Source organism: Saccoglossus kowalevskii, chromosome 5 (assembly GCF_978046115.1).
Source record: "Saccoglossus kowalevskii chromosome 5, keSacKowa6.1, whole genome shotgun sequence".
Classification (NCBI taxonomy): domain Eukaryota; kingdom Metazoa; phylum Hemichordata; class Enteropneusta; family Harrimaniidae; genus Saccoglossus; species Saccoglossus kowalevskii.
Window position 1 is genome coordinate 38,617,969 of NC_140645.1, and position 22,256 is coordinate 38,640,224.

Below are 22,256 nucleotides of genomic sequence, written 5' to 3' on the forward strand. Positions count from 1 at the left end.
ACCAGCTTCTTTCAAAATGTCTATTTTTCTTCAAATATTAATAGATATTATTATAAAGGTAGTAATAGTGGTAAAATTTAAAAATTTATATTGACAATGATATATATTATTTTTGTTATTTTCTGTGCAGAGAGGATTCAGTGAGAATAAAATCCAGTGAAAATACGTTTTTTCATACATTTTACATTCAAAATCAGTAAAAATTAACTTCAGACAAAACACCAGGTAATTCCAACTAGAATAAAGTATTTTACAGTAAAATGCCCACAACCTTACAGTTCACGCTAGAGTAATATGCTTTGAGTGAGTCTCAGAGAATATCTTTAAGAAATAATGAAGGACCGTCATGTGTGTACACAAATCAAAGGCCACCAGATTCTAATCTCCAGCAAGCACAAATGTACTAATTGTATAACAGAGAGGTCCTTGGATGTTTTTTTTTATTCCACAATTATAAATATAACTGCTTCAAGAAAAGATACAGAACTCCAGCATTGTGACATTAATCTAAATAAAAATATAACATACCTGTGCCATATATCTTGCTATTAAATATGAATCAAATCTATATAAACCTATCTTGTTTTCATACACTATAAGGGGTAGCTCTTCTCTTATCACCTGAAAACAAATGAATAGAATTATATAAACTAAAGAGGGCGATATTATAAGTGCAATTTTCAAGATAATAAATTTTTAAATATATCACAAAGTGGAGGTGCTGGTCGAAGTGGTAGAGTTACGGTACTGATTGAAGAGGTAGGCTGGAGGAACTGATTGAAAGGGTAGGGTGGAGGTACTGGTTGAGGGACAGGGTGGAGGTACAGGATGAGGGGTAGGGTGGAGGTACAGGTTGAGGGATAGGGTAGAGGTACTGGTTGAGGGATAGGGTGGAGGTACTGGTTGAGGGACAGGGTGGAGGTACTGGTTGAGGGACAGGGTGGAGGTACTGGAGTAACTGGTTGAGGGATAGGATGAAGGTACTGGTTGAGTGATAGTGTAGAGGTACTGGTTGAGGGATAGTGTAGAGGTACTGGTTGAGGGACAGGGTGGAGGTACTGGTTGAGGGACAGGGTGGAGGTACTGGTTGAGGGACAGGGTGGAGGTACTGGTTGAGGGATAGTGTAGAGGTACTGGTTGAGGGACAGGGTGGACGTACTGGTTGAGGGACAGGGTGGAGGTACTGGTTGAGGGGTAGGGTAGAGTAACTGGTTGAGGGATAGGATGAAGGTACTGGTTGAGTTATAGTGTAGAGGTACTGGTTGAGGGATAGGGTAGAGGTACTGGTTGAGGGATAGTGTAGAGGTACTGGTTGAGGGACAGGGTGGAGGTACTGGTTGAGGGACAGGGTGGAGGTACTGGTTGAGGGATAGAGTGGAGGTACTGGTTGAGGGGTAGGGTAGAGTAACTGGTTGAGGGATAGGATGAAGGTACTGGTTGAGTGATAGTGTAGAGGTACTGGTTGAGGGATAGGGTAGAGGTACTGGTTGAGGGATAGGGTGGAGGTACTGGTTGAGGGATAGGATGAAGGTACTGGTTGAGTGATAGTGTATAGGTACTGGTTGAGGGATAGTGTAGAGGTACAGGTTGAGGGACAGGGTGGAGGTACTGGTTGAGGGACAGGGTGGAGGTACTGGTTGAAGGACAGGGTGGAGGTACTGGTTGAGGGATAGTGTAGAGGTATTGGTTGAGGGACAGGGTGGAGGTACTGGTTGAGGGACAGGGTGGAGGTACTGGTTGAGGGACAGGATGAAGGTACTGGTTGATGGATAGGATGAAGGTACTGGTTGATGGATAGGATGAAGGTACTGGTTGAGGGACAGGGTGGAGGTACTGGTTGAGGGACAGGATGAAGGTACTGGTTGATGGATAGGATGAAGGTACTGGTTGAGGGACAGGGTGGAGGTACTGGTTGAGGGACAGGGTGGAGGTACTGGTTGAGGGACAGGGTGGAGGTACTGGTTGAGGGACAGGGTGGAGGTACTGGTTGAGGGACAGGGTGGAGGTACTGGTTGAGGGATAACATAACTTAACATAACTTTATTGACATTATTCATTTTGAATAGAACATAGTCCAATCTTTAACTAGATAACAATTTCTAAATACATAAACAAAAACATACTAAAACAGTTTAACAAAAGGGCTTGGAAAAATTAGGGAATTGATAATTACTGTATCACATTACCATAATTTCTTTTATAAAAATGCCAAGCTGTATTAATGTTAGGGATAGGATGAAGGTACTGGTTGAGGGATAAGGTGGAGATACTGGTTGAGGTATAGGTTGGAGGTACTAGTTGAGGGATAGGGTAGAGGTACTGGTTGAGAAATAGGATGAAGGTACTGGTTGAGGGATAGGGTGGAGGTACTGGTTGAGGGATAGGGTGGAGGTACTGGTTGAGGGATAGGGTGGAGGTACTGGTTGAGGGATAGGATGAAGGTACTGGTTGAGGTGCAGGGTGGAGGTGCAGGGTGGAGGTATTAGTTGAGGGATAGGATGAAGGTACTGGTTGAGGTGCAGGGTGGAGGTGCAGGGTGGAGGTACTAGTTGAGAGGTAGTGTAGTGGTACTACATGGTTAAGGGTTTGGGTAGTGGTACTACATGCTTAAGGGGTTGGGTAGTGGAACTACATAGTTAAGGGGTTGGGCAGTGGTACTACATGGTTAAGGGGTTGGGCAGTGGTACTACATGGTTCAGCGGTTGGGTAGTGGTAATACATGGTTAAGGGGTTGGGTAGTGGTACTACATGGTTAAGGGGTTGGGTAGTGGTACTACATAGTTAAGGGGTTGGGTAGTGGTACTACATGGTTAAGGGGTTGGGTAGTGGGTACTACATGGTTAAGGGATTGGATAGTGGTACTACATGGTTAAGGGGTTGGGTAGTGGTACTACATGGTTAAGGGGTTGTGTAGTGGTACTACATGGTTAAGGGGTTGGGTAGTGGTACTACATGGTTAAGGGGTTGGGTAGTGGTACTACATGGTTAAGGGGTTGGGTAGTGGTACTACATGGTTAAGGGGTAGGATAGTGGTACTACATGGTTAAGGGGTTGGGTAGTGGAACTACATGGTTAAGGGGTTGGGTAGTGGTACTACATGGTTAAGGGGTTGGGTAGTGGTACTACATTGTTAAGGGGTTGATGAGTGGAACTACATGGTTAAGGGGTTGGGTAGTGGAACTACATGGTTAAGGGGTTGGGTAGTGGTACTACATGGTTAAGGGGTTGGGCAGTGGTACTACATGGTTAAGGGGTTGGGTAGAGGTACTACATGGTTAAGGGGTTGGGTAGTGGTACTACATGGTTAAGCGGTTGGGTAGTGGTACTACATGGTTAAGGGGTTGGGTAGAGGTACTACATGGTTAAGGGGTTGGGTAGTGGAACTACATGGTTAAGGGGTTGGGTAGTGGTACTACATGGTTAAGGGGTTGGGTAGTGGTACTACATGGTTAAGGGGTTGGGTAGTGGTACTACATGGTTAAGGGGTTGGGCAGTGGTACTACATGGTTAAGGGGTTGGGTAGTGGTACTATATGGTTAAGGGGTTGGGTAGTGGTACTACATGGTTAAGGGGTTGGGTAGTGGTACTACATGGTTAAGGGGTTGGGTAGTGGTACTACATGGTTAAGGGGTTGGGTAGTGGTACTACATGGTTAAGGGGTTGGGTAGAGGTACTACATGGTTAAGGGGTTGGGTAGTGGAACTACATGGTTAAGGGGTTGGGTAGTGGTACTACATGGTTAAGGGGTTGGGTAGTGGTACTACATGGTTAAGGGGTTGGGTAGTGGTACTACATGGTTAAGGGGTTGGGCAGTGGTACTACATGGTTAAGGGGTTGGGTAGTGGTACTATATGGTTAAGGGGTTGGGTAGTGGTACTACATGGTTAAGGGGTTGGGTAGTGGTACTACATGGTTAAGGGGTTGGGTAGTGGTACTACATGGTTAAGGGGTTGGGTAGTGGAACTACATGGTTAAGGGGTTGGGTAGTGGTACTACATGGTTAAGGGGTTGGGTAGTGGTACTACATGGTTAAGGGGTTGGGTAGTGGTACTACATGGTTAAGGGGTTGAGTAGAGGTACTACATAGTTAATGGGTTGGGCAGTGGTACTACATGGTTAATGGGTTGGGTAGTGGTACTACATGGTTAATGAGTAGGGTTACTGATACTGGTTAATAGTTACTTTACCTTTAATGACATCCAAAATGTGTCTGTACTCAATATTATTATAAGTAAAAATAATAAGCCTATGGTACTCTGTAATCCATCTTCTTTCTCAGATATTTTGAAATAAGCAATGCCCAAAAATACAGATAACACCTACAGAGAAATCAGTAAATTCAGAGTCTATACATTGTTATAAGAAGAACAGTAGTTATTAATTCTATTAAATAGATAGTTGAAATGTGCAACTGTAAGACAAGTTTGGTTGGGTTTGGGATACTAAGACAGATAACATGAAATCTCGAAAGGAATTGCCCAAAACAACTAAGATAATAAGGGGTCAGAATACAAGTAGGTATTCCTGATATGTGCAGTGTATTTAGCTGATACAATTTGATTCACCACAAATGATGATACTGTAGTATAACAATGCTATACTTACAACTAAATGTAGAAAATGAACATGAAACAAAAAAATACTCCGCTTCATGGCCACAAAATTCCTCCATAGTAAGTTTGCAAACTGTGTACACCAATCTGTGTTGTAACTGTAAGAAAAAAAACACTATTCACACAACTGACATATTTGTAAAATCAGAATATATCATACAACAGAATTATAATAAGTCATTGAGAAGACAGATATGACAAACTTTATGCAAAATTGAAAAAAAAAAAAACAGCAAGCCATATCTTATATACTGGTAGGTGTAATGATCAAGACCTAAGTTCATGTTCAGAATTCTAAATTAAAAGTAAACAAGTCATAGTCCCAGTTTGTATTACAGGTGAGAGATTGATATATGACCTTGGTGTTTGATGTATGTATGAAGTTTAAACTTCATTGGTCCAAGATTTCTGGCTCTGTGGAACTTCATTCATTTAAACACGATGACCATCAGTCAATCTGATTAAAATCTGATGTAGTGTACGGGCTTTAATTATTTTGGCTATAAAGTTATTTTAATTTTATTTTTTATTACTTTTGTTATTAATGCCCTTTTATTTTATTTTATTTTACTTTGATTTTGTGATTTTTTTTAAATTCCGCCCTACCTACATCTGATCCAACGCCTATGTAAGTCCCGTTCAAATTTGAAAAAAAATTTGTTTTAAAGATTACGATATTGTACAATTAGTTATACGAGTCTATGCCATTTCATACAACTACAGATGAACATATAAACTTAAGTTCATGTACTTACTATTTTATTTTCTGAAGTCTATCCTGTAAAACAAACAAAGAATATACTGTAGAATACTTTATTTTCGCTTGGAATTTATTTTCGCTATTTTCGCTGAAGGGATGATTCCGTGAAAATAAAATCCAGCGAATATACTTTTTTTCCTATATTTCACATTAAACTCATCAAAAATCAGTGAAAATAAATTCCAAGCAAACGCCCAAAAAGCTTTTTCAGCGAAAATTAATTCCAGCGAAAATAAAGTATTCCACAGTATATGAAAGATTCACTGTATTACTTTGCCCCAGAATGCATTGTTCATTCACTTTGCCCCAGAATGCATTGTGATTATTTACTTTGATCAAGGATGCATTGTGATTACTTTGACCCAGGATGCATTGTGATTATTTACTTTGATCAAGGATGCATTGTGATTACTTTGACCCAGGATGCATTGTGATTATTTACATTGATTAAGGATTCATTGTGATTACTTTGATCCAGAATGCATTGTGATTATTTACATTGATCAAGGATTCATTGTGATTACTTTGACCCAGAATGCATTGTGATTATTTACATTGTTCTAGGATTCATTGTGATTACTTTGACCCAGAATGCATTGTGATTATTTACATTGTTCAAGGATTCATTGTGATTACTTTGACCCAGGATGCATTGTGATTATTTACATTGATCAAGGATTCATTGTGATTACTTTGACCCAGAATGCATTGTGATTATTTACATTGATCAAGGATGCATTGTGATTACTTTGACCCAGAATGCATTGTGATTATTTACATTGTTCAAGGATTCATTGTGATTACTTTGACCCAGGATGCATTGTGATTATTTACATTGATCAAGGATTCATTGTGATTACTTTGACCCAGAATGCATTGTGATTATTTACATTGATCAAGGATGCATTGTGATTACTTTGACCCAGAATGCATTGTGATTATTTACATTGATCAAGGATTCATTGTGATTACTTTGACCCAGAATGCATTGTGATTATTTACATTGATCTAGGATGCATTGTGATTACTTTGACCCAGAATGCATTGTGATTATTTACATTGATCAAGGATTCATTGTGATTAATTTGCCCCAGAATGCATTGCTCATTCACTTTGCCCCAGAATGCATTGTGATTATTTACTTTGATCAAGGATGCATTGTGATTACTTTGACCCAGAATGCATTGTGATTATTTATATTGATTAAGGATTCATTGTGATTACTTTGACCCAGGATGCATTGTGATTATTTACATTGATCAAGGATGCATTGTGATTACTTTGACCCAGAATGCATTGTGATTATTTACATTGTTCAAGGATTCATTGTGATTACTTTGACCCAGGATGCATTGTGATTATTTACATTGATCAAGGATTCATTGTGATTACTTTGACCCAGAATGCATTGTGATTATTTACATTGATCAAGGATGCATTGTGATTACTTTGACCCAGAATGCATTGTGATTATTTACATTGATCAAGGATTCATTGTGATTACTTTGACCCAGAATGCATTGTGATTATTTACATTGATCTAGGATGCATTGTGATTACTTTGACCCAGAATGCATTGTGATTATTTACATTGATCAAGGATTCATTGTGATTAATTTGCCCCAGAATGCATTGCTCATTCACTTTGCCCCAGAATGCATTGTGATTATTTACTTTGATCAAGGATGCATTGTGATTACTTTGACCCAGAATGCATTGTGATTATTTATATTGATTAAGGATTCATTGTGATTACTTTGACCCAGGATGCATTGTGATTATTTACATTAATCAAGGATGCATTGAGATTACTTTGACCTAGAATGCATTGTGATTATTTATATTGATTAAGGATTCATTGTGATTAATTTGACCCAGAATGCATTGTAAACTTACTCTAACTGATGAGCTTCTTCTGACACGAGCTTTAAATGTTTCATCTTGCCGAGTTTCATAAGCTTTAGAACCAAATGATGAATTATCAAAACTTTTACACAGTTCCTGAAAAAAAGACATAACAAAAATCAAATAAGCTGTTATCTACATTGTACATGTAAAATAACATGCACATATCTGTCCATGTATAACCAATATAAGGCTGCACATTACACTTATAAAAAACTGCTGATATTTCTTTTTACCTTCGCTATGTAAATATAAAATTGTCAAGGTACATGTACAGTGTCTAAAAGTCATTGATCTGTTTGTTGTCATGACTGGTCATGAATGATATTTGTTCAATTTAATAGTATACATGTAGCATGTGTTTACATAAATAACAGAGGGAAGTCCTGTGATCTGAGTGATGGTATAGAAGTTAGTGTGTTCACTTCAGCAGTATAGATAAGATTACAGTCTGCTTTGCCTCCAAACATGAAGCAATGATTTAGATAAGTAGCCACCTAGTGGCAGGTATTTTATTCACCAGTTGAGCAACTAGTGGTGGTAATTTGTTTTTCTTTTGTTTTTTGAACACAGAATTATTAGCCCTAGACCATTTATACATATGCCACTTTCAAACTCACAGAAAACTGAAGCTAAAAAGATCTATTATAGGTTTGACCCAATTTTTCAGTTAATTATGAAGAGGCCAGAAAACTGATGATAAATACAAGTACATACCTCAATACTGTCTGGCAGAGTGGCAAGTATGTGGAGAAAATAGTCTGCTGGACAATAGTATGGGGGACATGTATATCCCATTGTTGAGAAGAAATGTATTGCTTGACTTGGAGAGCCAAAATATACACACCGACCATCAGCCAGCAACATTATACTGAAACAAAAAAATAGAAACTGATTGCAAATTGTAAACACACATGTATTGTACACAAATACTGAGTAATGTACACGCTTATGTAAATTACAGACTGAGGCGTTTCTGTGGTCACAATATTAATGTTAAAGCGGGCCATAGTGTGTCAATGTTTACAAACAAGCATCTACCCATGAGCCTTTGCCTTTGTGGTGGTGAAATTTACAATGCCAGTAATTAATGATGTGTATTACCTATTATTGTTTAGTGTCTTGTTGGATGTGCTAAAAATTACAATAATTACCACAAATTTGCGGCTCTAAATGTATTTATTTATTATTTCGATGATATATTGAATTAAAATCTCTGACCCAACAGTTGTTTCCTACTGCCCTTGCATGGTGTTGTTTGGTAGGAAGCACATCAAAAACCCCAAGAGGAATTAACGATAGGACGACAGCTTAATGAATTGTATGAATTGTAAACTACTAAATAAATATGTAACATATTATTAGTGTTAACAAACATTTACATTCCACCATGGAGACTCATGCCATCTTCAACGCAAACTGAAAAACCCTAACTCTAATTTTACTAGCATGGCATGTTGTACATGATAGACTCTAGTACAATTACAGACTGACAGCGGCACAGTTAAGAAAGCATGCAACTAAAACTAACTAAACATGACTAGATTTGACCAATCACTCAGTCTCTACAGTAAATGATTTAGTCAAGACAATGTTTGTGAGTTCAAACTTACTTGTCAAATAAGCCATATAATTGCGACGATGTTTTTCGAAATGTACAAATAACAGTATGTCCAATACTGGCAAACCCTTTCAGTGTTTGTATGATATCCATGGCTGCGTCTGCATCAAGTCCATGTGTTGGTTCATCATAGAATATAACTGGTTGATTTGTCAACAACTGCATAAACAGAAATAGATTCATGTTAAAAACAAAATGCATCTTAGTGCAAAAAAAGATTTAAAACCTGCATCTGCCACACTTTTTTTTTTTTTATGCATACTGGTGAATTAAGTGTTCTACGTATGATAGAAATATCTGTTTTTCAATTTCATAGGATACGATTCTTGATCCAAATCAACCATTAATTTGAAAATGTTTGGCCTTAAGCAAAGAGTCACCCAATTTTTTTATAATAATTACACTCAAGATGAGAACTAATTCTTACCTCTGATGCAATAGACAATTTTTTTCTTTCACATAATGTAATACCATTACAATGAGGCTGACCAATCAGAGTATCCGCACAATCTATCAAATCAAGCTTTATTAAAAAAAACAATCAAATATATAAAATATTTACACAAGAGTAAAGTTTTGGGTTCTATAGTTGCTATGCTACCAGACATTCAATAGTGTTGGTTTTGCACGAGTAGAAGATGAGGGCGCTATGACAGTCATTTACAATATGTAGTTACGTTCTATGCCAAGATTTTGCTTCAGTTGCTGAAACAACGACTGGGCTACCAGTACAACCATTGCTATAGCAACCAAAATGGCTGCCATTTTAAGAGAATACTCAAAAGGTGACTCTAAAAATGCTTGCTCAAGGTAGAAACCTACTCATGATTTCAAATACCCAGAATTTATTCATTTTCCCATAAATTGTAGTTTCGAGCAATATAAGGATATTGACTTAAAAAAAGTTGGAGGTGACCAGCTTAATTTTCGAGGAAATGATGGTTGTATTTTAGTGAATAGTAGCCATTTTGTCAGTATTATAACGCTTTTACCATACGTTCCTATGGAAGAGATAATATGTCATATCTTAAATTGTAGGCTGGTGACATACATGTAGGCTGAAAAAATTATATATTTATAAATGATAGGGTAATTTTTGTGCATCGTGCTTTATGGAATTGTTCTAAAAATAGCAATTTTAGAAAAAAAATTAGGACAAATTTCTCAAAATACATCACTGTAACACACAAAAGAATGCTATTTCATGAGACACTGTTTCAGGATTTTACATAATAAACCAATGAACACTCTCATGCGATTTATGAACAACTTTCTTAAAAATTATGAGTAGGCTTCTCCCTTAAATGACAAGAACTAGTTGGAAACAGAAATTTTTCAAATTTGTAAATAAAAGTTTTTATATGAATACAGTGAAAAAATGTCAAGCCTTCTGGCTGGAAAAATGTTTATGATTGCACCATACAACCATAACACTGTGTCTGACTGTACCTCCAAAATCCACTGAACTAATTAGCAGCAGATACAAATACTGATGGCTGACCAGTAAAAGAATTTGTTGGGGTTGGTAGGCCAGAGGCCAGTGCATGGTGACAAGGGGAGTGTTAATAACTAGCATTAATGTAAACATATGTGACAAAACTGTAAATGATTTTATTTCTTTTCAACATTTTTTTCATAAACACAATATTGCAATGTTACTGTAGAATACAAGTTGTCCCTTGTACTTAAATATACAGACATCCACAATAAATCCCTACCTCTACCAGAAGATTTTCAACTTTCTCCAGTTTACTATGGAAATGATATTCAGAATTCATTCTTAAGGCAGCCTGAAATAAAAAAAGTTAACAGATCATTTTACAAGTACAGTATTTGATCCATTCAAAGAGCATCAAACAAAACTGTATACTGGATCATTATGACATATTAAAAACATAATGTCAACCTCTGGCACAGTACAGGGTTTTTCTAGAAGAAAAAACTGCAAGAAGAAGCACTGCAATTCAGCAGCGCCACCAAGTGGGGGAGATAGGGTTCTCCCTACCAGGGTGTGGAGTTTCTGATAATTTTAAGTTAAAATGGAGCATTCTATGGATTCCTTGGTGCCAAAATTACTATCAGACTGGTCATAGTTGAAGACTGTGGCCACATGTGATCCCTGGTCATTCAGAATTTTATGGTTAACAGAGAATCTGCTCCCCAGGGTAAGGGGGCACATGGCCATGGCATGGGGGCGCTGTGCCCCTGTTCTCTTGTTTAAAAAAATCCCTGTTGTATATTTTAATGAAGGATAAAGGAGACAGAGGAGAAGACATGCCAGGTTGTGTCGTGAACTAGGCGATTACGTGACATATGTGAGTGTTGGTTTGAGTCATGCACACAGTACATGTTTACTTTGATTTGACATAGTATTTACCATCCCATTTATTTGGTGTTATTTACATACATGGATCTGTTCAACATTAATCCTGGCAACCAGCGTGCCCTCTGTGTGTCAAAATGGAATCCTACAAAATGGTGTCAGCTTGTTAACTGCTGGGTGAGTAGAAGCACAATTAAAACTGGTGTTCTATGTATTTACACTTAATTGGTTTATAAAATTTGAATTTCATTTCACAAAATTAAAAATTCCATAACTACAGTAGAATCACTATATTTATGTATGATTTTATGTTTTATCAATAATGTGCTAGTGAATTAGCATATTTTGCATGACAGCAAATCCTTGTGCATCATCTCAGAGCTTAGAAAGCACACTGCTGCCAAGGTTTGGGGGATAGTGATGTAGCTCCATCTTTTAATACTAAAATGCGAAGGGAATGATGTTTATTCAGATCATTTCCTTCACATTCAAAGATGGGATGGGGAAGAAATATAAAACAACTGCCCAGAAGTCAGAAAAAAGTAAATGCATTCATGAGGCTATAAATGTGTTTGAAATATTCATATCCATGAAGTAGACAGAGGTGTTTGCCATGCTATGGGATAAGTTTTCTGATTGCAAACATTGATGGAAATTAATACGTTCACATCTGCTAAACAGAAATAAGCTATATGGTTACCAGAAGTATATATTTTGACATTTTACATATGACCCAGAATTGGTAAAAAATATGTGTGGAGGTTTGTAAAAATAGAAAATAAATACTGCCATGAAAACAAAACAGTTCACTTGGTCCATACATGTGTGTGTAATAATTCAATTGTGCTAAAATATAACTACATTACAACATCAGTAAGTATGACATAACACAATTATACTTTCATAGTAGACGTAGATTTAGTATGCATAAATTACATAATTAATCACACATTATATAAGTTTAGAAAGACATATCTGTACATGTATCACTTGACAACTGTTAATGTATAATTAAAACACTCAATCATAATAATTATAGTAATCAGATGAACATGAACGTTTCTTCTCATATCACATTTTTCTTTAAGAACACTCAAGAAATGCATTATTTAAAAATTAATAATAAACCCTCATGGCTGAAATGTCAGCTACATCAAAACATGTGAATTGACGGATTGTCTGAATACTACATATGCGAGAACTTTCAGAGCACATTGCTTCGGGAATACCAGCAATATTGGATTAGATTAACTTACCTGGAATTGTAGATGTTCTCTGACGGTGAGTTTGGTGATAAAGAATTCATCTTGTTGTACATAAGCCATTACACTAGTTATAGAGCTGTCTACAGGTTCACCATTAGCCATTATATTACCCTGGACACTTAGGTTACCATCGCTACGAAATGTTAGCGTATCCAGTAATGTAGACTTGCCACTTCCACTGTTATAAGTAAAATTTATACACAAACAAATGTATCAAACAAATCTTTTAATAAGCTTAGTATGTTTTGATAATTGAAGAGCTGTGCTTCTTGTAAATTTTTTTTTTAATTTATGTATTACATTTGTGGATGTTATTGCTACGCAAAACAACACTAGAAAATGAATTTTTTAATTGAACAAAACTTCATTTTCCGGCATTGTTTGCATGGTATTATCATAAAAATATGACATCACTATTTGATACTGCAAAGTTAATTTTAAAGAATTACATGAATTAAAATACTTTGAAATACTTAATTTTCACTGAAAAGACTTTTAAGGTGTTTTGTATGAATTTTATTTTTACTGATTTTTGATAAGTTGAATGTAAAATATACAAAAAAAAGTATATTCGCCGGATTTTATTTGCACTGAATCATTCCTTCAGTGAAAATAGCGAAAATTAATTCCAACCAAAAATAAAGTATTTTACAGTAAATGAAATACATGTAACTGGGAAAAATACCAAATGAGTATTTATGGCATGCATGAGTTATGCGAGTCAAATCTTGTCGTCCAGTAGCTAATGTATTTAAATTGACTTAACCCAGCCATAGTAACACAGTGAAGCTAGTTAGACTGTGTACTATGCCCAGCGATACCAGCTGACTGTAAAATGAGTTGACCTCATTCTAGAACTAGTAGACTAATGAGGTTCACAGCGCAGTCACTCACCTTGCCCCCAAAACAGCCAACACTCTTCCAACTTTGGCATATCCATTAACTACAAAATAATATAATAATGAAGTATTAGCAAAATTGTAATATTAAAATCAGTTTTGGCAACCATGGTTAATGAGAACATTGACAACGCCAAAGTCAACTTTTGTTGAATAAATCTGAAAAATAACTGCTGAAAAATTTTTTAAATCTGAGTTTACGTCCATAGTGACCAATGCAATCTGTATATAAATTATTGTTACTTTTTCATTCACTAAATTAATTAACTTAAAAGGGATTCAGGGAAATACCAGGAGATTATATATGTGTGTCTACTCCATGTCTACACCGAATACAAATATATCGGCGCATATAACCTATTATTATACATCTGTCACCATAACGCCATAAGTTAAAGCGTGCCGTAATTTTGCGATATATTTTACTGGGTATTTTCATCCTACCATATTAGGAAATGTGAATTCCAAATATGGAATGATTATGTGCGTAAACGTCTAATAATAAAAACAAACATGGCTGCCAACAGAGTTTGACCGGACTCCACACAAAGAAGTTGGCTGATTCTGTTTTAAGATTTTTGGATTTCGGCATTCCCATGATGTATCTTTGGAAGGAAAAGACATATAATAGTAAAGTTATTACGAGGATACCTCAAAGTATGCACTCAGACTGTAAGCCGTCGCATCAACCTCCACTGCTTGTCGGTCGATACTTTCGCTGTACTGTCTTTGTGCATACTTTGAGGTATCCTCGTAATAACCTTATAATATTCTAGAATTGTTTATCTGAAAATGATTGATTTCACAAAAATGTCAAATGTTCATACACTAAGCGGCAATTTTGCTTGTTTGCTAAAAAAATAAATAAAGAATAATAATTGTAAAAATAAATACATACAGTAATATAATAACCTAAGGTGAGGAGTACAGTGAAAAATAGTTTCACAGTCTGTGACGTAACAATATGTGATAAGAATTTCCAATCTGTCCTATAACACACAATATTATGCAAATATAAATGTTATGCTTGTGATACTGCAAGGTACTGTGAAAGAATTAATTATTCACTGGGTTTTAATTTTGCTTATTTCGCTGACTGGAAAATGCGCTAAATTAAACCTCAGTGAATGTGTGAAATTTAGCATAGAACACATTATCTAAATGAAAAAACCATAAATTTTTTTAAAACCCACTGAATATGCCTGAAATGGTAAATCAGCGAAATTTAAAACCAGTGAAAATTTTACAGTATGTATGAAGACAGTATGTACTAGTGGTATAGTTGTATATGTAGAGGTCCAGACTGTTTGCTGTCTGAGTGTGTACATTGCTGTGTCGTCACAATAATCTTATTATGAGCAATTTTTCAGGGAAAGGTGCTGACAATTATTTTTTTGTTTTGATTTTTTTGAAACCTGCCATCTTGAAAATATTGCGTATTTTTACTTATCGTATTTGCATTTCTACCACATGCAATATCCCAAACGACGATGCACCTAATGCAGGTACCATGTGCAATATCCCAAATGACAACACACCTAATGCAGGTACCCTGTGCAATATCCCAAATGACAACACGCCTAATGCAGGTACCATGTGCAATATCCCAAACGACGATGCACCTAATGCAGGTACCCTGTGCAATATCCCAAATGACAACACACCTAATGCAGGTACCCTGTGCAATATCCCAAATGACAACACACCTAATGCAGGTACCCTGTGAAATATCCCAAATGACAACACACCTAATGCAGGTACCATGTGCAATATCCCAAATGACAACACACCTAATGCAGGTACCCTGTGCAATATCCCAAATGACAACACACCTAATGCAGGTACCCTGTGAAATATCCCAAACGACGATGCACCTAATGCAGGTACCCTGTGCAATATCCCAAATGACAACACACCTAATGCAGGTACCATGTGCAATATCCCAAATGACAACACACCTAATGCAGGTACCCTGTGCAATATCCCAAACGACAATGCACCTAATGCAGGTACCATGTGCAATATCCCAAACGACAATGCACCTAATGCAGGTACCATGTGCAATATCCTAAATGATGATTCACCTAATGCAGGTACCACATGCAATATCCCAAACGACGATGCACCTAATGCAGGTACCATGTGCAATATCCCAAACGACGATGCACCTAATGCAGGTACCACATGCAATATCTCAAACGACAATGCACCTAATGCAGGTACCACATGCAATATCCCAAACGACGATGCACCTAATGCAGGTACCATGTGCAATATCCCAAACGACGATGCACCTAATGCAGGTACCATGTGCAATATCCCAAATGAAGATGCACCTAATGCAGGTACCACATGCAATATCCCAAACGACAATGCACCTAATGCAGGTACCACATGCAATATCCCAAACAACAATGCACCTAATGCAGGTACCACATGCAATATCCCAAACGACAATGCACCTAATGCAGGTACGACATGCAATATCCCAAACGACAATGCACCTAATGCAGGTACCACATGCAATATCCCAAAGGACGATGCACCTAATGCAGGTACCATGTGCAATATCCCAAACGACGATGCACCTAATGCAGGTACCACATGCAATATCCCAAACGACAATGCACCTAATGCAGGTACCACATGCAATATCCCAAACGACAATGCATCTAATGCAGGTACCATGTGCAATATCCCAAACGACGATGCACCTAATGCAGGTACCATGTGCAATATCCCAAACGACGATGCACCTAATGCAGGTACCACATGCAATATCCCAAACGACAATGCACCTAATGCAGGTACCACATGCAATATCCCAAACGACAATGCATCTAATGCAGGTACCATGTGCAATATCCCAAACGACGATGCACCTAATGCAGGTACCATGTGCAATATCCCAAACGACGATGCACCTAATGCAGGTACCACATGCAATATCCCAAACGACAATGCACCTAATGCAGGTACCATGTGCAATATCCCAAACGACGATGCACCTAATGCAGGTACTATGTGCAATATCCCAAACAACGATGCACCTAATGCAGGTACCACATGCAATATCCCAAACGACAATGCACCTAATGCAGGTACCACATGCAATATCCCAAACGACAATGCACCTAATGCAGGTACCATGTGCAATATCCCAAACGACGATGCACCTAATGCAGGTACCATGTGCAATATCCCAAACGACGATGCACCTAATGCAGGTACCACATGCAATATCCCAAACGACAATGCACCTAATGCAGGTACCCTGTGCAATATCCCAAATGACGACACACCTAATGTAGGTACCACATGCAATATCCCAAACGACAATGCACCTAATGCAGGTACCACATGCAATATCCCAAACGACGATGCACCTAATGCAGGTACCCTGTGCAATATCCCAAACGACGATGCACCTAATGCAGGTACCATGTGCAATATCCCAAATGACGACACACCTAATGTAGGTACCATGTGCAATATTCCAAACGACGATGCACCTAATGCAGGTACCACATGCAATATTCCAAACGACAATGCACCTAATGCAGGTACCCTGTGCAATATCCCAAATGACAACACACCTAATGCAGGTACCCTGTGCAATATCCCAAACGACGATGCACCTAATGCAGGTACCACATGCAATATCCCAAACGACAATGCACCTAATGCAGGTACCATGTGCAATATCCCAAACGACGATGCACCTAATGCAGGTACTATGTGCAATATCCCAAACGATGATGCACCTAATGCAGGTACCACATGCAATATCCCAAACGACAATGCACCTAATGCAGGTACCACATGCAATATCCCAAACGACAATGCACCTAATGCAGGTACCATGTGCAATATCCCAAACGACGATGCACCTAATGCAGGTACCATGTGCAATATCCCAAACGACGATGCACCTAATGCAGGTACCACATGCAATATCCCAAACGACAATGCACCTAATGCAGGTACCACATGCAATATCCCAAACGACAATCCACCTAATGCAGGTACCCTGTGCAATATCCCAAACGACAATGCACCTAATGCAGGTACCCTGTGCAATATCCCAAAAGACGATGCACCTAATGCAGGTACCATGTGCAATATCCCAAATGACGACACACCTAATGTAGGTACCACATGCAATATCCCAAACGACAATGCACCTAATGCAGGTACCACATGCAATATCCCAAACGACGATGCACCTAATGCAGGTACCCTGTGCAATATCCCAAACGACAATGCACCTAATGCAGGTACCATGTGCAATATCCCAAATGACGACACACCTAATGTAGGTACCATGTGCAATATCCCAAACGACGATGCACCTAATGCAGGTACCACATGCAATATTCCAAACGACAATGCACCTAATGCAGGTACCCTGTGCAATATCCCAAATGACGATGCACCTAATGCAGGTACCATGTGCAATATCCCAAATGACGACACACCTAATGTAGATACCATGTGCAATATCCCAAATGACGATGCACCTAATGCAGGTACCACATGCAATATCCCAAATGACAATGCACCTAATGCAGGTACCACATGCAATATCCCAAACGACAATGCACCTAATGCAGGTACCCTGTGCAATATCCCAAACGACAATGCACTTAATGCAGGTACCATGTGCAATATCCCAAATGACAACACACCTAATGCAGGTACCCTGTGCAATATCCCAAACGACAATGCACCTAATGCAGGTACCACATGCAATATTCCAAAGGATGATGCACCTAATGCAGGTACCCTGTGCAATATCCCAAACGACAATGCACCTAATGCAGGTACCACATGCAATATTCCAAAGGATGATGCACCTAATGCAGGTACCCTGTGCAATATCCCAAACAACAAGGTACCTAATGCAGGTACCACATGCAATATTCCAAAGGATGATGCACCTAATGCAGGTACCCTGTGCAATATCCCAAACGACAATGCACCTAATGCAGGTACCACATGCAATATCCCAAACAACAATGCACCTAATGCAGGTACCCTGTGCAATATCCCAAACGACAATGCACCTAATGCAGGTACCACATGCAATATCCCAAACGACAAGGCACCTAATGCAGGTACCCTGTGCAATATCCCAAATGACAATGCACCTAATGCAGGTACCACATGCAATATTCCAAAGGATGATGCACCTAATGCAGGTACCACATGCAATATCCCAAATGACAACACACCTACTGCAGGTACCCTGTGCAATATCCCAAACGACGATGCACCTAATGCAGGTACCCTGTGCAATATCCCAAACGACGATGCACCTACTGCAGGTACCCTGTGCAATATCGCAAACGATGATGCACCTAATGCAGGTACCCTGTGCAATATCCCAAATGACGATGCACCTAATGCAGGTACCACATGCAATATCCCAAATGACAACACACCTACTGCAGGTACCCTGTGCAATATCCCAAACGATGATGCACCTAATGCAGGTACCCTGTGCAATATCCCAAATGACAACACACCTACTGCAGGTACCCTGTGCAATATCCCAAACGACGATGCACCTAATGCAGGTACCCTGTGCAATATCCCAAACGACGATGCACCTATTGCAGGTACCCTGTGCAATATCCCAAATGATGATGCACTTAATGCAGGTACCCTGTGCAATATCCCAAACGACGATGCACCTAATGCAGGTACCACATGCAATATCCCAAATGACAACACACCTACTGCAGGTACCCTGTGCAATATCCCAAACGATGATGCACCTAATGCATGTACCCTGTGCAATATCTGAAATGACGATGCACCTAATTTAGGTACCCATGCAATATCCCAGATGACCATTGCTACCATCAGCCGACCATTGCTACCACGCAAGGGATTATAATCGGTCGATGTACTGTCTGCCAACTACAGTCAACTCCATGAGTCAACCATGTAATTTAACCTTTACGCTACATGTATTATGAAAAATTACATCTTTATTTTTCATGAAACATTTCCTTTATACAAATGCTAGCAAATCATAGGAGGAAGTAAACTGAAATTAAAAACAGTTAGAATTTGGGGCTCATTTTCATAAAATATGGGTAGGTAGGGATTCCAGATACACATATCTAAAGATATTTGACCTAAAAAATGTAATCATAAATATATCCAGAGGTTGTCATATAATTTAGTCATTGAATCACTTATGTAAACTTTGGCAGACACGTACACCTACAGACAATCCACTCATGCCATATTTGCATCTATACCAGTAATATCAATTGACACATGGAAGTATCTTCCATGATTGACATCTGGCCCTGATCTGACCAAAATCTGACCTACATCCAGGCCCCAGATACATGTACTCCATTCTAGAGACACACAGTAAGAAATAAACACGTATCATTAGGGTCTGCACATGTAGTAACAGGATGACCTTACATTTATTTTAAACCTGGGTCAATGACCCTTCCTAAGAAATCCGTACCAGTGCACTAGAAAGGAGGTCATTCACATCAGTAGTGCTCGTTCTACATTCATGAAACTTGAAAGTACTTTTCACTCACACCACCACCATGCCAAGATACTATTATAGCCATATCGTATTCATACATTGTCACGCGAGGATGGTAGATACGAAAATTAATACTAGTAACATAAATAGCCCCCATACTGGGAATCACTGTGCAAGTTTTTTGCATTTTTCGAGTTGTCATGCCTTCTCTGGTCTAGGACTCGTCGAGTCCTTGAGTTTATATATTCAGTGATTGTGGAGATTTATTTTGTTTTAAGCTTTGATGGCTTTGACGAAACAAATTACAATAACAAAAGCACCACGCTGGGGAGTGCGATAAAAGAAAAAACTGAAAAATATAATACCATACAGATTCAATTCAAAATGTTCATGCATTATCGATCACATCTATCTTATAATTCATAAGATTATGGTACCTACCCCCACGTAATAATTGACGTGAATTCACCAGTTTACGGGAATAGAACGGTTCATAGCTACTGTATGTATGCTGTACCGGGGTAACCGTGATGCCCGTCCATGTCAAAGCGATCGCCGCATCGGAGAATATCGTAGAGGGACTCGGGGAACGAAACCTGAAGCAATCGCCGTTGGTGAATGCCGTTTCCGATTCTGTGAACTGGTTGGGTATGTTACCAGCCTGTCTAATAACGACCTCACTGGTCCCACTGTCTTCAAAATGTTGCTGAGTAAAATAAGTTGAACGTAGCGGAAGCTCTTCTCTGTATTCGCGTTCGTAATCAGATTCAGAATCTGGCCACGCTCTCACTTCGCTGAAATCCATCTTCGATCGCGCATGTTATGCACTTTAGTCAATTATCCACAACAAGCGTGCCCGTGCTATTGTCTACCAGTACAAGCATGTCCACTTATTAATATAACTACTTGTGTCTTCCACGGTACGAAGAATCCACGCTGTACACAGCATTAACCTACGTGGTCGGTTGACAACCTCTGGCCTGGTATTCACCTCAACAAATTTGCATACAATCACGTGACTCCTACTTTCCATTAGTATTGCAATGGAGCTCCATAGTATTATATAATGTAGAACTATGTAGCCATTTGTTACTACTACTGTATTACTCGCCGTGATATTCGGATTAATCACAATATTCGGATAAATTAAATAAATGTTTGTTTTAAATATGTTGATGATGTTTTCAAGAGGGCGCTTTATTATAATATTGTGTTGCGTGATACAATGTCATGTAATCTCTGTGCCGGGGTTTCTGTTTTTACAAACAAATCAATTCGGCGCATTTAATTTTACATGAATAAATAAATAAATAAAATAAATAAATTGATTTGCAGAAAATGAAATATAGTTCGGACGATAGTCTTTGTAATTGGACGCCCGGGCGATATTCGAACATCGCGAAAATATCGCAATTACCAGCCTGTTCAATTACCATATACGTGTATTATATGTCTCGTTATGTCTAGTTTCTGACTGATTAAAATTTGTTTTCGTCGTACGACGACCCAGTATGAGCCACTGTCCATAGAAACGTATACAACAATTAAATACTCAAAGCGGTAAGAAGCATGGCTATTTAACACATTGAATGATAACAGTTGAAGAAAAAAAGTGATTTGTACCACAGTCACTTGTTAATGAAAGACTTGTTATGGGTAACAAGTGACTGTGTTTGTACTTAGTTTTTACAGCGGTTCTGAGAATTAATCAAAGGGCGCGCTTCTATTGACGCGGCCGAACACGTCCAAGCAACTCCGCTGGACTGCATTTGTCAATTGTTTTGTCATTTTTTTTGTGCGGGCTGAGGGGGGCGCCTGGTGCGCCTCCCCCTCAATCCGCGCGTGGTAACGGACCCACACTGGTAATTCAGAGAAGGCCAAATAGGTGGAGCACCAACGTTACCACTGTGAAGTAGATCTGATGAATGCAAGTAAGCATACTATAATACAATCTGATGTAGTGTACGGGCTTTAGTTATTTTGCCTATAAACTTATTTTTATTTTATTTTTTATTACTTTTGTTATTAATGCACTGAATAAAATCATAATCGTGTATAAGTTTTTGACCTGCTGTCCATAGCTCAATTAAAGGTACTATACAGTGAGAAAGGAACTTAAAATCAATGTGTCGACTTTAATGACTAATATTATAGTCAATCTGATTAAAATAAGATTCTAGTTTAGTTTTTTTTTTTTTTTGTATATTTATTTTATTTTGATCTAGTATATATTTTTTGAAGTTTTGGTAATTGCGAAAACCAAACCTGCTGAACAGAAATTGGGAAATGGATGGATGGATCGGTGTAAAACAACGTGAAGGCACATTTGCAGGGTCACTTCCTTTGGTTT

The 22,256-nt window shown here is 38.3% G+C and overlaps 1 protein-coding gene across 1 annotated transcript in view; it reads right to left on the reverse strand.

Annotated features, from left to right (window-relative positions):
* LOC102801044 (protein white-like) overlaps positions 1-20,877 on the reverse strand; it is a 45,302-nt gene extending 24,425 nt beyond the window's left edge. Inside the window, exons 1-12 of the mRNA XM_085499399.1 lie at positions 20,348-20,877; positions 13,382-13,430; positions 12,479-12,665; positions 10,618-10,689; positions 9,327-9,422; positions 8,892-9,058; positions 7,996-8,149; positions 7,270-7,374; positions 5,369-5,391; positions 4,606-4,711; positions 4,188-4,319; positions 529-621 (exon numbers count right to left, since the gene is read on the reverse strand). Coding sequence (XP_085355525.1) covers positions 529-621; positions 4,188-4,319; positions 4,606-4,711; positions 5,369-5,391; positions 7,270-7,374; positions 7,996-8,149; positions 8,892-9,058; positions 9,327-9,422; positions 10,618-10,689; positions 12,479-12,665; positions 13,382-13,430; positions 20,348-20,711 — 1,548 coding nt within the window. The 5' untranslated portion in view covers positions 20,712-20,877. The remainder of the gene's footprint in view (positions 1-528; positions 622-4,187; positions 4,320-4,605; positions 4,712-5,368; positions 5,392-7,269; positions 7,375-7,995; positions 8,150-8,891; positions 9,059-9,326; positions 9,423-10,617; positions 10,690-12,478; positions 12,666-13,381; positions 13,431-20,347) is intronic.
* Between the last annotated feature and the right edge of the window lie 1,379 nt (positions 20,878-22,256).